This window comes from Erpetoichthys calabaricus, chromosome 8 (genome assembly GCF_900747795.2).
Source record: "Erpetoichthys calabaricus chromosome 8, fErpCal1.3, whole genome shotgun sequence".
NCBI classification, from domain to species: Eukaryota; Metazoa; Chordata; class Cladistia; order Polypteriformes; family Polypteridae; genus Erpetoichthys; species Erpetoichthys calabaricus.
The window spans coordinates 70,065,288-70,081,291 of record NC_041401.2 but is presented as its reverse complement, the minus strand read 5'-3'; the positions used below and the strand labels follow the sequence as shown (position 1 = coordinate 70,081,291).

At 35.4% G+C, this 16,004-nt stretch overlaps 1 protein-coding gene across 1 annotated transcript in view; it reads left to right on the top strand.

Moving 5' to 3' along the window:
- ulk2 (unc-51 like autophagy activating kinase 2) overlaps positions 1 to 16,004 on the top strand; it is a 59,420-nt gene that overhangs the window by 11,036 nt on the left and 32,380 nt on the right. The window contains exons 4-9 of the mRNA XM_028806750.2: positions 8,157 to 8,189; positions 8,526 to 8,562; positions 10,141 to 10,314; positions 10,452 to 10,525; positions 10,645 to 10,746; positions 15,852 to 15,910. Coding sequence (XP_028662583.1) covers positions 8,157 to 8,189; positions 8,526 to 8,562; positions 10,141 to 10,314; positions 10,452 to 10,525; positions 10,645 to 10,746; positions 15,852 to 15,910 — 479 coding nt within the window. The remainder of the gene's footprint in view (positions 1 to 8,156; positions 8,190 to 8,525; positions 8,563 to 10,140; positions 10,315 to 10,451; positions 10,526 to 10,644; positions 10,747 to 15,851; positions 15,911 to 16,004) is intronic.

Below are 16,004 nucleotides of genomic sequence, written 5' to 3'. Positions count from 1 at the left end.
CTGGAACCATACAGTTGGTTTAAACCTTTACAAAGAGTTAATTATGGCCCTCAAAGTAGACAGTTTTAGTCACCTGATAATTCTTGAGTTTGGGCCTTAGTGTGTCTGTGTTTTTTGATATGCCTATAGTACTTAAACTTTTGAATGAGACAATTAAATGAATAACGTACTCTTTAATTAAAAGTAATATGTATGTGCTAAACTAGATAATTTCCTATGTGCAAACCAAAAAAGAGAAAGCATGGATGGGCAGATACTGAGATAAGAGGAGTCTCCTCTCCTAAGCAGGAAATCATGGCCAAAGCAAATAAAAATAATTAAGAGATACAAAATAAAATCCTGAGCTCATAGTATCCAAAAGCACACTGAAGGACAGCTAAATAAATTTTTTCTGTATACAGTTGTTTATATTATTATTTAATATATGTTGTACTAGGTGTTGTATTTGATGGATTTAAGCTAACATTTTTATTTACCCTTATTAATTGCTTACTTGTAAAACAGTATGGTGAAAAAAAGAAATGAGCAAATAAAATCGACTCATTTCATTATACAGTACTTGAAAAGCAATCTTTATATATAATATGGTACTGTGGCTGTCCATTTGTCTGTCCAGGATTTTAAATCACCTATAGCTCTCAAACCGTTTGACCTATTGACCTGAAATTTGGTACACATATACTACATGACGTCTACTATCCGCTTTCAGGGTGATAATTGACCTCCAAGGTTATTCCTCTTTTTTTTATTTTATTTTATTGTAGAATCAACTCTTGGCAGCGGCCAGCAGGGCAGGAATGTGGCACATGCATACGGGCAGCGTTCTCATCCCTACCACCCTCGCCGTCACTTCCCTAACCCAGGGGTAGGCAACGTCGGTCCTGGTGAGCCGCAGTGGCTACAGGTTTTCATTCCAACCCAATTGCTTAATTAGAAACCAATCATTGCCAATCTCAGACCTTATTTAATTTTATGGCTTGTTAGTCTGTGCAATGTAAGGCTCTTATATCGTAGATTTTTTTCCTTTCCAAAGATATCATCCAAATGATATGAAGCCTAAAACAGATCATTTTCAGTCTGTCACATTTTTCTATTAAGTGTTTTATTAAATCAAACAGTGCATGATGAACACACACAGATGTAATTGGAAAAAAGCTAGCTGGAGAACTGCTGGCTGCTTTGTCTTTTACATCTTATTGCTAATAAGGAGCAATTAAAACACTGAATGCAGCAGTTTAAGATTGAAATAAGCAATTAAGGTTGGAGAACCTTAACAAGCGAGACCACTAAAATGAAGCATCAAAATGTCACTTAAGCAATATGTGCTTCATCAGCAATAATTGAGTTCTCGTTAAGGAACTGGGTTGGAACAAAAACCTGCACATACTGCGGCTCACCAGGACCGACGTTGCCTACCCCTGCCCTAACCTCTTCATATCTTAAATCATTCTTGAGGCAGATTGAAGACTTAAGTGCCAGCTTAAGTGAAAAATGAAGGGAAATGCACTAATTGGGATTAATAAAGTATATCTATCTATCTATCTATCTATCTATCTATCTATCTATCTATCTATCTATCTATCTATCTATCTGCAACATAAACACTGACTTAATCAGTTTTATTGTGAAAAGATGCCGACGAAAGAAAAGAAGTGGGCCGCTAGGGTGGAGAAAAGAAGCAGCAGCGCATCAACCTCTGAGCAAATGAATGCTAAATGTACAGAGAAAGAGTATGAAAACTATGAATGCTCAAGTCAAATGTATTTGCAGTGCGCCGTTACTGGTAAAATATAAAATGCCATGCAATATTTTTTAGCATGCAGTGTTAAAGTCTCTGTGTGAAGACATTAAATACTGCTTCACATCTAAACCACGTGGCAGTAAATCTGTAACAACAGCATTCAAACGCAGCCATCAGTATATCCTAATAGTTTTTTTAGTACACCTTGGGATCTGATTTTCTCTAGAAGTTGCAAAGAGATCAAAGGGCAAGGACAGAGTAAGCTGTTTTTAGGTCATGGGAAAGAAAACCACTGTTAGTGTTGATGAAATTTTTGGACTTAATTGATCCACGTGCCAAGTTTTGAAGTATCTATGTTCTGTGTCAGATATATTTTCATTTGGATTCAGCTCTTTCTGCTGCCTGCCAGCATGTGGTGCACTGTATTATTGATTTGTGATTCAAGTAGAGTTTCACAATGATACCCTGCTGACTAATTCCAGCACATGAAATTGGAAGAAAATGGAGTGCTGCATCAGCCTCCCACTTGTTGTCAACAACTCACTGTGAGCAGAGCAAGCCTGCCAGATTAATAACAGTATAGCTATGAATGAGATCTACAGTATTTACTTTTCCCAAATTTTTTGTTTCCAGCCTTACATTATATTTTGGAGAACAGTGCCAAATAAAACACGTGTAACATGATTTGCAGTTAGAAAGATATCCGAGAGCCAGAACCTCACTGTGCCATTTGATCAAATTATAAGAATGAATCTCCTCAATTAAGAGTATTTGCAGTGTTGACATTTTCTTTGTTACTTGATGTGACATTTTCATTTCATTTCATGTAGTTTTATTTCATGTATTAGATTATTCTGATAAAAGTGTAAAAATGAAGGGTACCAAAATTAGTTTTTAAGAAATTTGGCATTTATGCTTTGCTCTTTTAGCATGTATTTAATGGATGTTGGATGGACAGTTTTAAGTCATTCACTTATATCATAATCCTAATGTAGTAAGTAGTGACCACAAGCAAACATCTTGGATTAACCAGCATTTTGTATAAAAGAAATAATTATTTGCTTGAAGTTTGATCAGGTGTGTTTAAAGATTGTTACTGTAGTCTGTTAGCATAAACAATATGTATACTTCTTGCAGTTACTGACAAAATCATGATTTTTTTTAGTTCTTTCAAGATGATGTCTTGTCATTGTCCAGTATTATTAAATTTCACCACTGGTGGTGGTTATTTGCACACTTTTTATAGCATTTTATTATACTGAATCAAATTATTACAAAACATTAATTTAGAATTTGTGAATAAGGAACACTTTTTTTTTTTATTTACAATAGTTGTTGGTTATGTAATCATGTAAACCAAATACATTTAATTTACAACATGAGTAGTTGCAGTGCAGGCAACCATATCATACAATATGTCATGGTAACTAATCCTGGGTGAACTGTATGCATTTGCAGTATCAGTTTAGATTTCCTCCTAAGGTGGTTCTTATTGTGAAACACCTGTTCCAGAATATTTAATCTGAAATAGGTGTTTATATAATGCGTTTATATTCAGACTTACTGTTTATTCTGTTAAATGATACCACTTTTTTATACATACTTCATCCTTGCAAATTATTAATAAAGGTCACTGTTGCTCGGTTAGCAGCTAACAGGAGATTAGTACAAGACTATATGTCCTCAAACCTTTCTTATGTTTTATAGTCTTGATTCCCACTTCTGTATATGCTTCCGTTGTTTGTTCTTTTGTTCCAGAATGTCACTTAACATTCCACCTCACTCCAAACATTCACCTTACATTCTGTATATTGAATCCAGTTTTGTTACTTATGTAGGTTTGCCAGTATACTCGGGTCATTAAACCAATGTGTGGGTCTCTTTGCCTGAATCATGCACGTTTTATTGATCTCATACGTTTCTGGATTCCTGCCATATACTTATCTCAGTTTAGCCTGGTAAGAATTGGTTGTGTATCACTGTTTGTGTGTAATGTCTTCTTTTTTTTCCTCAAGTTAATTGTGTCCTTCCTCCATACTTATTTGTGAGCATCCATCTGTAAGCAATGCAACCGGCAATCTCAGATGTGAATAGACAACAGTTATAATTAGAATTAGCAGCTGTTGACAATGTAATGGAGGGCACAGATGACACTGCTGATGCACCTCAATAAACCTTGTGCCTGGGTCATGTGGTTTCTTTCCTAATTATTAAGAAATGACCCAGAGTTATCGCATTTTTGTTTTTCACCAAATCATGCATTTTGAGTAGATTTTCAGCATGTTTTGCACATGTTCCATGGAACAATCAGTCTGTTTGTTAAACTTTTTAATTAAGTTTATTTCTGCTAAATAACAGATCATCACTGTAAGCTTATCAGCTGTGACATTACTTCTGCTTGAGTAAGATGATTATTAATCTTTAAGCCACTGTCTAAAGATTAACTAAACAAAAAGTATACAAAAGAATTGTCTGTAAAAGTGTCAGGCACTTAAGGCAGTCTTTTAGAGATGGTGTGAGAGGCAAAAAAGATGTTTACAGTGATGGTTTACCTAATGACACTGCCCTTTTCTGGGCAAGCAAGTCTCTACAACGACTGTACTTGTTGGACCCTTTAATAGCTGGAGCGCTGGGAGATGTGGTGTTTCTGTTTCAGGAGCCCTATCAGTCTTTTGACACCGACAATTGATCATAGTATAAGCAGACCGTCGACTCTTACTATTAGGCAATCTTAGTGTTAACTGACAGCTAGCAATTGCAGCGTAGGCAAATCACCTCTCTACAACATATGATTCTTGCAAGCTTACCTATATCATTTTTGTTCCTTATCTGCACCTATGCAGGAGTAGCATAATGATTATGGCTACTGCCTCACAGCCCCACAGACGTGAATTACATTTTTTGTGCAGTTCCTGTTAGTGTTAAGAATGCAGATTCATGTCAGTTTTTTCCAAGAATTTTGGATTCCTCCAACTCCATAAAGATGAAATTAATTGGTGACTCTGAATAAGCCCATGTATTTAGTGAGTGTGTGTGTGTGTGTGTGTTTTGTGAAGAATTCATAGGGGAGGTAGGTGAGAAATTGTTGGAAGCAGAGTAATAGCATATTGTATGACAGCCATCAAAGTGGTGTCTTATGCCATTAACATTTTAAAAACTTGTTTAACTTACAAAACAAACTTCAGCTAGGAAGAGAAAACAGACTACTTTAGTGTGAGTGCTCTCAATGAGTCTCACAAATGAACAGCTTGTTTGCTTCAGGTCAGCTGCAGCACAGTGGGGAGAGGGGGAAGGGCACTGTGCTAAATTTTTCAGGAATTCTAAATGAACTTCTAGGAAAAGAAGGCCATGTGAGGCACAGATTGTCTTACTGCCAAGTCCATCAGCTTTGAGCCGCCAATGCCTGGGCCTATAAAGTGAGTTTTGAAGCCAATAACACTGGGGGGTGCTTGTTTCTACTTACATCACTGTCGAACAGGGACATGTTCAAAGCAGAACACTTTGCTGTTGAGTGTATTAAATATGCTTCTATTTCAGCAAGAAATTTGAGCAGGTAAATCTATAAAAAAAAAAAAAAAAAACCTAAAAAGATGCACCTCTAGTAAATACATATGTAATACAGTGCAATTTATACTTTAACCACCTTTTAGTCAGTTTTATTTTATATTCAAGCAATGGCTTCATCCAGAGAGACAAGGTCAAGTATATTAGAAATGTGTTATATATATATATATATATATATATATATATATATATATATATATATATATATATATATATATATATATATATAAAATATAAATATCTATATATATATAAATAATATGAGTAAAGGGGGGTATAGTGACTGACTCATGATCACACAATGAGTTAGAGTTAACATTGCTTTTTAAAGTCCATTCTCCCAAACACTACATTAAGTGCATGCTCCCATATTTCATTTGCCTTTTCTAATCGGAATTCAATTGAGCGTTGTGTTCAGTCATTTCCCTTTTTAATGAAAACAGATGCAGCAGTAAAATGCAACTTCACAGCAGACTTGCTGGGGCATGGTCATTCAAAGAATGACATATTGTACACTTTTAGTTACCAAAAGAGTATGCTACTTTTTAAAAAAATGTATCCCTCCTATTCATGTTAATGTAGTTGTCTTATCTTCCTAAGTTGAGACAGAAATATAAAATAGGCAGGGAAAATGCATGTAACCATATGCTCAGTTGCAGAAACTGGAACAGTCCCTTTGAACAGAAGCTGTTTCTGGGACATCTTTCGTTGTATATATGCAGTAATGTGGATTTTAGTTGACTGATCTCCAGACAGCATTGCTCTGTGTGTGTGGCATAGGTGCTGAGGGTCTGGCTCCTGTGACCAATAGGGATGCTGTTAACCATGAAGGGGAATAAATTAACTTTCTTATGATGAAAGAAAGTGACACAAGTACAAACTCTATTATTCAGTTTTGAAAAGATTTAAATACTACAGTTGTAATAAAAACCTCTTTCTAGGTATACTTTTGATCATAACTTTATATTTTCAAAAGGATAAGCCAGTGTCTTTCCAAGAACATATCGGGAACGTTGTAGGAGGCAATTACACATGCAACATTTTGTACGTGCAGAATGATATTGTTTCTTCATTTTCTAAATTTGTATGAGAAGAGTGAGAATGTATGCTTGGTAATCTGAGTGGGAGAGTAGCACTCATCTCTTGTAATTGTTTTCAGCTTCAGGGCTGTAGAGTAGCGTATGTTTTATGTTTAAACTAAAACAATTTTACCTTACATTTATTTTAATCATATACGCTCATTCTGAATTATCTGTATTAACAATAACATTTTTTTTGTCTGGAGAGAAAGACTAGGAAAATACATTATTTAACCATTGTTTATAAACAGTTTGAGTGTAAGGGCTCTGTGTGTTCTGATTTTGGCAGGAGATGAATCAGAAAATGTAAAGCATAATCCATTATTCTTTAGTGAAATTTGGGCATGTATATTTTACAAGGGAGCTGGGCAAAAATGTAAACATTGTCTCTTTTACATGCACCTATACTGCTTTTTGCATTGCATAATGAGTATTCTTGCTGTCATCTTGTATGCTTTCACAGTATAAACCTAGATTTAAAAAAATGCAGGCTATAGTCTGGATTTTAGTGCCTCTGACTTCTTTAAAAACAAATCACTTTTACATCATAAATGTTTGTGATTCAGAAAGAAATTATGGATTAGATACAGGATTCTGCCTTACTGCTGATTTTTGAGACCAAAAATAAAGGCTAATATGTTACTAGGAGATGACAATACTTTTTATGTCTTTGAGTCCTGAATATAAAAAAGGTTGAATCCAGATAATTCAACATATTTTACAAATACTGAGAAGCGCATTTCAACTAATAGACTATAGCTTGGGAAAACATACCTTGTAAATTTTATCATGTCAGTGCAATATATGTCATCCGATTTGTGTTTTTTCTATTGAACATCCTTGTGACTTTTTAATCATGGCTCATTTGTTTTGTTCTCTTGGGTTAGATAAGAAAATTACAATAATTTGTTTTGCTTATGTTCAGAACATCTTGAAAGTCCTAATCAATGGAAAAACTGTCCTTCTACACACATTATTCTATAACACCTTATTTCAAAAAAATCATCATCTTTATAAGATGCCTAACATGCTTGTAACAGTATATACACTTTACCGTGCATTAAAGCAGCAGCCTTGCGGTTTACTGTTCAAAACCATAGATGTATCAAAACATTGTTACATGAGTAATGATAAACATGTTTGTATATCAAGAAATTATCAAAGATTATATAGTCTGTGTATTTAATTCCCTTTCATATTCCTAGAACTTTGTTTTACAATTCAGTTTTTGGACTTATTTCTTGGGTAATTTTATCTATTTATTTTTTGTTAGCAAGAAAGAGCTGGGTTGTCCCTGTCAATATAGCTATCAAAGGAATACGGGTGTGAAATGCCTTGAAACCTTTTCAAGAGTCTTACTGTCTAATAAAGAAGAAATGGGGGTGGTTTAGGATTGTCAGTTTTTTTTTTCTCTTCTCTCTCTCTCTGCTAGAATAAGTTTTCTTGCACGCTAAGCTCCTTAGCAGGCTGTCACACTTTTGTTGCCTAGCAACTGGAGCAGCTGAGCCAGCCAGCCATTAGTAGCAGGTCAGGCGCATGCGGCTTTCTTTGTACAAGTGCTGGGCTCAGGGACATTTGTTGTTTCTATCTTCTTCTTGCTGGCAGTGATAGCAAATAATTGCTTGTGAAGCCGAAAATGCAATGTCAGGTATTATCTGTGCATCATGAGTTTTTTTTGCCTGAGAAATCTTAGTTGTAGATGGAGAAGCAGAAATATACCTGGCTTGTCTCATTCGTTTTATTTAAATATCTTTTTTTTTTTTTTTTTTCAGGAAACTCCAAACTTTGTCTTTTTGGTGATGGAGGTAAGATTCCTCCTCTTTATGGAAAGTGAAAATTAGCAGTTTGCACTAGTGTTCAGTATCAAAGCACCTGCCCACAAAGTCCTTGAGTCTCTTGTTGATTTTTCATTACTGCTTTCAAAAGCCATAGCACTTTGTATCCATCCTATTTTCTTGAGAATTTTCAATAAAAAAAAATCTAGATCTTTTTATTTTTAATGCTGAAGGCTGTTCAGTTGGAATCCCACCCATGAGCGTAATGCTACATTTACCCAAAGTTGTGGAAAAAGGATAGACTAAAATTGAAAATTTTTTAATTACATTTTTTAAATTATTTTTTCATTTTTTACTTTTCTCCAGTACTGCAATGGAGGAGATTTGGCTGATTATTTACAAGGTAAGCTTGACTTGCAAGTGGAGAAAAGATTTTTAATCCATTGTGCTTTTGAATTTGCCTAATTTTTAAATGAATCCTGATATGGCCATTTCCTTAACAATACTGGAAGCAGACAACAAGCAGCTTAATGAATAAAACATAATGATGTAACTTCATTTGTGTGTACTTCCACGTAATGTCTTTTTATCATTATTACACAATTTTATTCAACTTTGTCTGAGTCAAATTTTGCAATCCATTTTTACCCATCTTTTACCCATTTTTAGCAAATTGATTTCTTTCAAAATCTGCATGCATGCCTGATGTCTGGCGACAATGCAATATTTTGACCTGGGATTTGTACGTTAATTACATCAAATTTAAATTTCTCATTTCCTTATATTATACTTTTAGCAATTACACATATATGAAAAATAAGAAGAGTTGGTAAAGTGGCTAGCATGTTGGACTTTTGATCAAACAGTTGAATGTTCAAGACCAATGTAGACAAATCATTTATATACAAATTTGGGGTGCCCATAATAGAATTCATTTAATTCAATTAAAATGCATAGATACGTTAAAGTAAAATTTCTAACCAGCTTTTAAATTAATTATTTTATGGGTGCCCCATGATTTTATTTTTTAGTCACATATGATCATCAATCTTAGTACAAGAAAAATATTTAGTGCTTTTTTGAATAAAATTGTGTCACTTAATCTTTTTTTTATATATATTTTTTTACGATAATGAGGTAACAATTCATAATAGCAACTGTGAAAAACATAACGGTAGACATATACAATACTGTCAAATTCCAAAGTATGATATATCAAAAGGAAAAGGGCAAAAGATCAAAACCCATTGTAACTGAGATTAAAATGTATCTTTACTGTTCCACTACTTTGAGGTGCAATTCTAAACTTTGCGATGGTTAAGAGTAATGGATAAATCCACCATAAATTAAATCTAAAATATCTCATTTGGCATTGAGAAAAAGGGTGGCTTATGCATCCTATGCATACATCATTTTATACAATTATTTGTAAATTTGTGCACACAGCTCTGTTTCATAGTATTCATTACAGTTGGAAATTTTATATCTGTGAGAGTTTGCTTTAAATCAGACATGGTCAGTTTATCATTTTTCTCATCTAAAATGTAGCTAGGAATTTTATTGCTATGAAAAACTAGGTCATTGCCTTTTTTAGGTATTACACTTGGTATTTTTAGATTTTTGTAAACGTTTAATTTCTGGTTAGTCTATTTGTTGTTAATTTTGTAAAGTACTAAAAGGTAAGTAGTTGCAATTTATTTATGTAACTGTTAATAAACTACCTTTACTTATGTATATTTGTGTGGTGTATTTGACCTTAACTACAATAGCAGCACGTTAAATTAAAAAAAAAAAAAAAAAAGTTTATCACAAATTCTATGTGAGACAGTAGTTTATCAACAATTCATGACTGACTTAGCCCTCGAGTGAAAATTACAGTAGTAAGGATTTATAATACATTAATACATTTTCAGTAATTATAGGTGGGTAGGAAATTCATTACTGCAATTGTAAAAACAATGTATTGGGATTTTCTATCCAGCGAAAGGCACTCTTCGTGAGGACACACTTCGTATCTTCCTGCAGCAGATTGCCGCAGCCATGCGAGTGCTCAACAGTAAGGGCATCATCCACCGTGACCTCAAGCCTCAAAACATTCTGCTGTCTTATATCGGTAAAAGGAAGTCAAGCATCAATGGCATCCGAATCAAAATAGGTAGTTGAAACCTGTTCTTCTTTTGTGATTTACTACTCTTAGATCCATCTCTTTTCCTATAAAAGGGCTATTAAAGTTCAATAGTAATCAGGAGTATAATGAGTCGCCAGTAATTTTTTTTACCTTTGGTTTTTTAGCGGACTTTGGTTTTGCTCGGTATCTACAGAGTAACATGATGGCAGCTACCCTATGTGGATCTCCCATGTACATGGTGAGTAACTCAACAGTTCTTTTTTATTTTTTTTCCACTATAATGTGAAATATTTTAGCTGGTGTTCTTGGGACCTTATCTTTTTTAGAAATATACAATATGTCATTTTATTATGACAGGCTCCAGAGGTGATCATGTCACAGAACTATGATGCCAAAGCTGACTTGTGGAGTATTGGAACAGTCATTTACCAGTGTCTTGTTGGAAAGCCACCTTTCCAGGTAAACTTGGCTGGTCAGATGTAGATTGCTTCTGTAATGTTGTGTTCAGCAAACCAATTGTTTAATAAAATTAGGAACTCTTGTCATTGTCTTAATTAGCAAATAATTGGTTAACCGCCCCAGATTCTGAATATTTTAGTGCTACTAACTACAATGAAAAATTAGCTTCCATTATTTCTTAAATTCATACATGTAAGCACTATTCATATTCAAACTGCTTACAAGAAGCAGTTTTTACTTTTACATTTCAAACCAAAACTGTGTGTTTAAAAGGTTAAATAGTGCTATACTATCTGCCACAATTACTCCAAGTAGGGATGTCACAATACCAGAATTTTTGTTTATGATACCAGTACCGGTGAATATTTATGATACTCAATATCTTTTGATACCACAAATAAAGAAATCCCATTTAATGGCTTTTTATGTAAGTACTGCCATTTGTTGATGTGAACAATACTGAGCCTTTTTCTGTAAAACAGCATGAATTATATACTGCTCAAAAAAATTAAAGGAACACTTTTTAATCTAAGTATAGCATCACGTCAATGAAACGTCTGAGATATTGATCTGGTCAGTTAGGTAGGAGAGGGGGTTGTTAATCAGTTTCAGCTGCTCTGGTGTTAATGAAATTAACAACAGGTGCACTAGAGGGGCAACAATGAGACGACCCCCAAAACATAAAGGGTTTAACAGGAGTAGGCCACTGACATTTTCCCTCCTCATCTTTTCTAAACGTTTTTTTCGCTAGTTTTGCATTTGGCTACGGTCAGTGTCACTACTGGTAGCATGAGGCGATATTTGGACCCTGCAGAGGTTGCACAGGTAGTCCAACTTCTCCAGGGTGGCACATCAATATGTGCCATTGCCAGAAGGTTTGCTGTTTCTCCCAGCACAGTCTCAAGGACATGGAGGAGATTCCAGGAGACAGGCAGTTACTTTAGGAGAGCTGGACAGGGCCATAGAAGGTCCTTAACCCATTAGCAGGATCGGTATCTGCTCCTTTGGGCAAGGAGGAACAGGATGTGCACTGCCAGAGCCCTACAAAATCAACCCTACAAGATGCTTTTCACAAATGAGAGCAGGTTCACCCTGAGCACATGTGACAGACATGAAAGGCTCTGGAGGAGCCGTGGAGAATGTTATGCTCCCTGTAACATCATTCAGCATGACCGGTTTGGTGGTGGGTCAGTGATGGTCTGAGGAGGCATATCCATGGAGGGACACGCAGACCTCTATAGGCTAGACAATGGCACTTACTGCCATTAGGTATCGGGATGAAATCCTTGGACCCATTGTCAGACCCTATACTGGTGCAGTGGGTCTTGGGTTCTTCCTGGTGCACGACAAAGCCCAGGCTCATGTGGTGAGAGTATGCAGAGGCAGTACCTAGAGGATGAAGGAATTGATGCCTTTGACTGCTGCTTAAAATATATGGTAAATATTAAAATGTAAACATTATTATATGTGTACTGTTGAATTATTTAATTCCAAGATGATTCCAGATATTTCTGTTTAAACCAACTCTTTAAAAACATGTTGTTACAAAAACAGCTTTAAAGTCTGGTTAGGTATATAATACAGTGGTACCTCGGTATACGTCGGCTTTGAAATAAGTCCTACTTGGTATACGTCCTGTTTGGACGTGATAAATTTAGCTTGGTGTACGACCTTTGTTTGGAATATGACTCGCGTGCTAGAACACCACATGCTACCCTTGTTTACCTCTCTCGAGACAAAGCCACGACTGCCCACGAGCGTCAGTACGCCAGTTGCTAGCATTCAGTGAACAACTCGCGCTGTCACTCTGTGAATTTTCATGTGATTTTGTGTTTTTTCACGTGGATAACAGAAAAACAGTGTGCTGGCGATAGCGTATCGGAGGCAGTGATTTGCGAAAAGGCAAAACAGATGCATGCCGATCTTTTGAAAAACAAGGCAAGAGCGAGCCAGGCAAGTGAAGTGTTTAAAGCCAGCCATGGCTGGTTTGATAATTTTAAGAAGAGGACTGGCATTCACAGTGTTGTGAGGCATGGAGAGGGAGCCAGTGCTGATAAAGATGCCGCCAATGATTTTGTTACAGAGACTGGGAGAGAAAGAGAAACAACATCAGAATTTCAGATTCCTGAAGTTTGATTGGAAGGGGACTCTCCTTCCAAACAATAACATCTCCTCCTCCTCCTCCCTTCTCATCACCATCCTTGTAGGCACTCGACTCTTCTCAGCAAGATAAAGTGAGGTTAAATTTTCATTTATTTCATCTAATTGCTTTTGTATTTTAGTATTAAGCAGTGTTTAAATTATTTTATACAACCCCATCGATGTATAATATGCCAATAACAATAGGATTTTTTTTCATGGGAATGGATTAATCATTTTCCCTTTATTACTTTTGGGAAAAATTTGTTTGGTGTAAGTCCTGTTTGGTAGAAGTCCAAGGATCTGGAACGGATTAAGGACATATACCGAGGTACCACTGTATTTGTGATTGTAAAATTTATATTTGAATAATTAGTTGGTTAAAAATATTACTAAAAAGTAATATTTAATGAAGTAGTTAAATTAATTCAAATTTCAATGTCAGAAACGCATTGTTTTAATTTTCCAAATCTGTCCCTACTTTATTTATTTGTTTATTTTTACATTTGTCCCACCTTTAAAGCTTCCTCTGTGAAATCAAACTCCTCAGTTTTACATTAATCCTTTATTTCAGAACTCCTGTCAAACAGCTTTTGTTTTGCTGTTTTCAAGGTTTTTTCAGTGAGTGATCAGGTTTTATTTCTTATGCCTTTGCGCAAATCTAGAATTTGAAAATTTCTTGGGCTGTTGTTACCTGTATCCAATTTATAACTGTGGCATTACATTTTTCAATGCAACATACAAATATATGGTGTGTACTTTCAGTTACAGGCTATAATAATGAACAGTAGTTTGACTTCAAAAGCCCAATAAGTGACATAAATTTAGTGTTTGCAGATTTGTATTTAGTGATGATGTTTGCAGTTTTATTTGTTCAGCTAAGCATGTTTTGGCAAAATATGCATCTCTGTTAACATAGTACTCGTCATGTTAATACGGAGATATGCTTTGTACTCCTTAAAATACTAAATGCATTTTTTTTGGTATTAACTCGTGGAGCTGCTCATGTCATTAATGGTCTAGACAAGCCAAGTAGCCACTTTGTTTGAATCTTGCATTCATGTTTCTTGCTATAACTGTTGTTAGAGCTGGCAGCCATCCCACAGTTCTATGTGTGTAACTGTGGATGTGTGCGAGTTGCTCTCCAGTGCAACCCTAAACTGTTTACACCACTTAGAAAATGGACAGATGCTTGAACTGATGGACATTTGTAGAAGTGCTTATTATAAAGAGAAAATGAATGCAAAGCCTAGGTTGTGCAGAACACTATTTAAAAGCAATTCATCTCCTTATCTTTTCATTTACTCTTACAAATATGTGACAATACAAGTTAAACAATTACACCTCATTTGATTGGTGATGTTTTCTCTTTGTAAGCATGGACAAATCTGTTTCTGAATTAATACCATAATAGGATAAAAGTGGCAATAACTTGGCACCGTGTGTGTTTTCATCTTTAATATAGTTTGATTCCTGCACTCCCTGCTAAAATTTTCATTCATGGACACAAAAGCATTTCCAGACATGACCACTGCTGTTTTTCTTTTCAACATGTGTTGATGTAGTGATCTACCATTACCACAGGGAGACATTTTTATATGCAGTTTCTATTAAGTTTTCCTCATGTATTATTGTGCTTTCCGGAGTGGATTGTCTACTTGAAGTAAGGCATGAGTGCAGTACTGACTTTCTCATTAGTACCAGTACTGCAACTGTACTATTATGTTCTCTGAAATTTAGTACCAAATTAGTAGTGAAATAATTGTTTTTGTGACATCCCTAGTGCAAAGTTATGTATTTGCCATTTGTGAATTTCCCCAACTAAACATATTTTACTCCTTTTGACTTGGATTTTCTAAAAATACACCAGAATGTAACTAGAATACTAATTTCAAATTAGAATTAGGAGATACCTACCTATGGGGCGGATAAAAAAATATTGCAATGATTTATATGTTCACGTTGGCACAACATTGTCATAGCACTGCTGCTTTGCAGTAAGGAGATTGTGGGTTCACTTCCTGTGTCCTCCCTATGTAGAGTGTGCTTTGAGTAGTGAGATAAGCGCTATATAAATGCAAAGAATTATTGGGGGAGTGCGGGGGACAGGGACTGTTACAAACATCAAAAATGTTCCACTATAGATTGTATAAATAATGGAAGATATAACTTGAACTGTACATTGCAAGAATAAAATTGAATTTGAAGCACTGCCTTTTAACTTCTTATTGTACAGAGTTGCACTCCAAAGGCATGCTCCTTTCAGAGTTCAAGGAATGCATAACAGAGAACCATTTTTAGTTGACTAATTGCTTTATTGCCATATGTAACAATACCTTCCACATTATAAATTTCACTAAGAAAATCATTTTCAAAAGAGTTATGACAGTAATGAATTAAAATGTGCTTTGTGCTCAGCAGTTGTTCAGTATCAGGCAGTTGTTGTGAGTAGTGAAGATTGTCACATTATTCACAAGGATCTGTGAGAAATTATGAGCCAGTCTTTACATCATTTACCAGAGCACCATAACAAGTATGGCTTGGGATACAGGCACAGCCAGATATGCACTGTAGATTTTTTATTTACTTTAAGAAACCATTGCACTTTCAGAGTCACTGCAGTATATCAAGTGAAACGTGCTCCTGACTACTCAACAACAATGAATAATGACAGGAACCAAGTTCTTGTTGTGCATGTTATCTCTGTCTGTCGACGTGTGGAAACCCAAAGAATCTTCCCTCCTCAAGTTTCCTATAATGGTGAGTCTATCTCCCTCCCACTTCACTGATGTCTCTAGTTATTGGGTGACTTTCAGTGTCAGGTTGGCTGATGCATAGAGACTACCAGTTAAAACAAAGCACATGAAAACCTGGTCAGAGGCATCACAAAAGGGATCCAGTACAGTTTCTGTTCTCCCTCAGATTCTAGGAGTGTATTGCTGACTTCAGGGTATTTTTATCCATAGGCAAATAGTCCACAAGACTTGAGACTTTTTTATGAGAAGAACAAGACATTGGTGCCTATGTAAGTATTGCTCATTATTCAGAACCTTTAATTCACTGTCAAGTTTTTACTACCTCTCTCTCTCTCTCTCGTTTCCATTTCTGGACAAAAATCT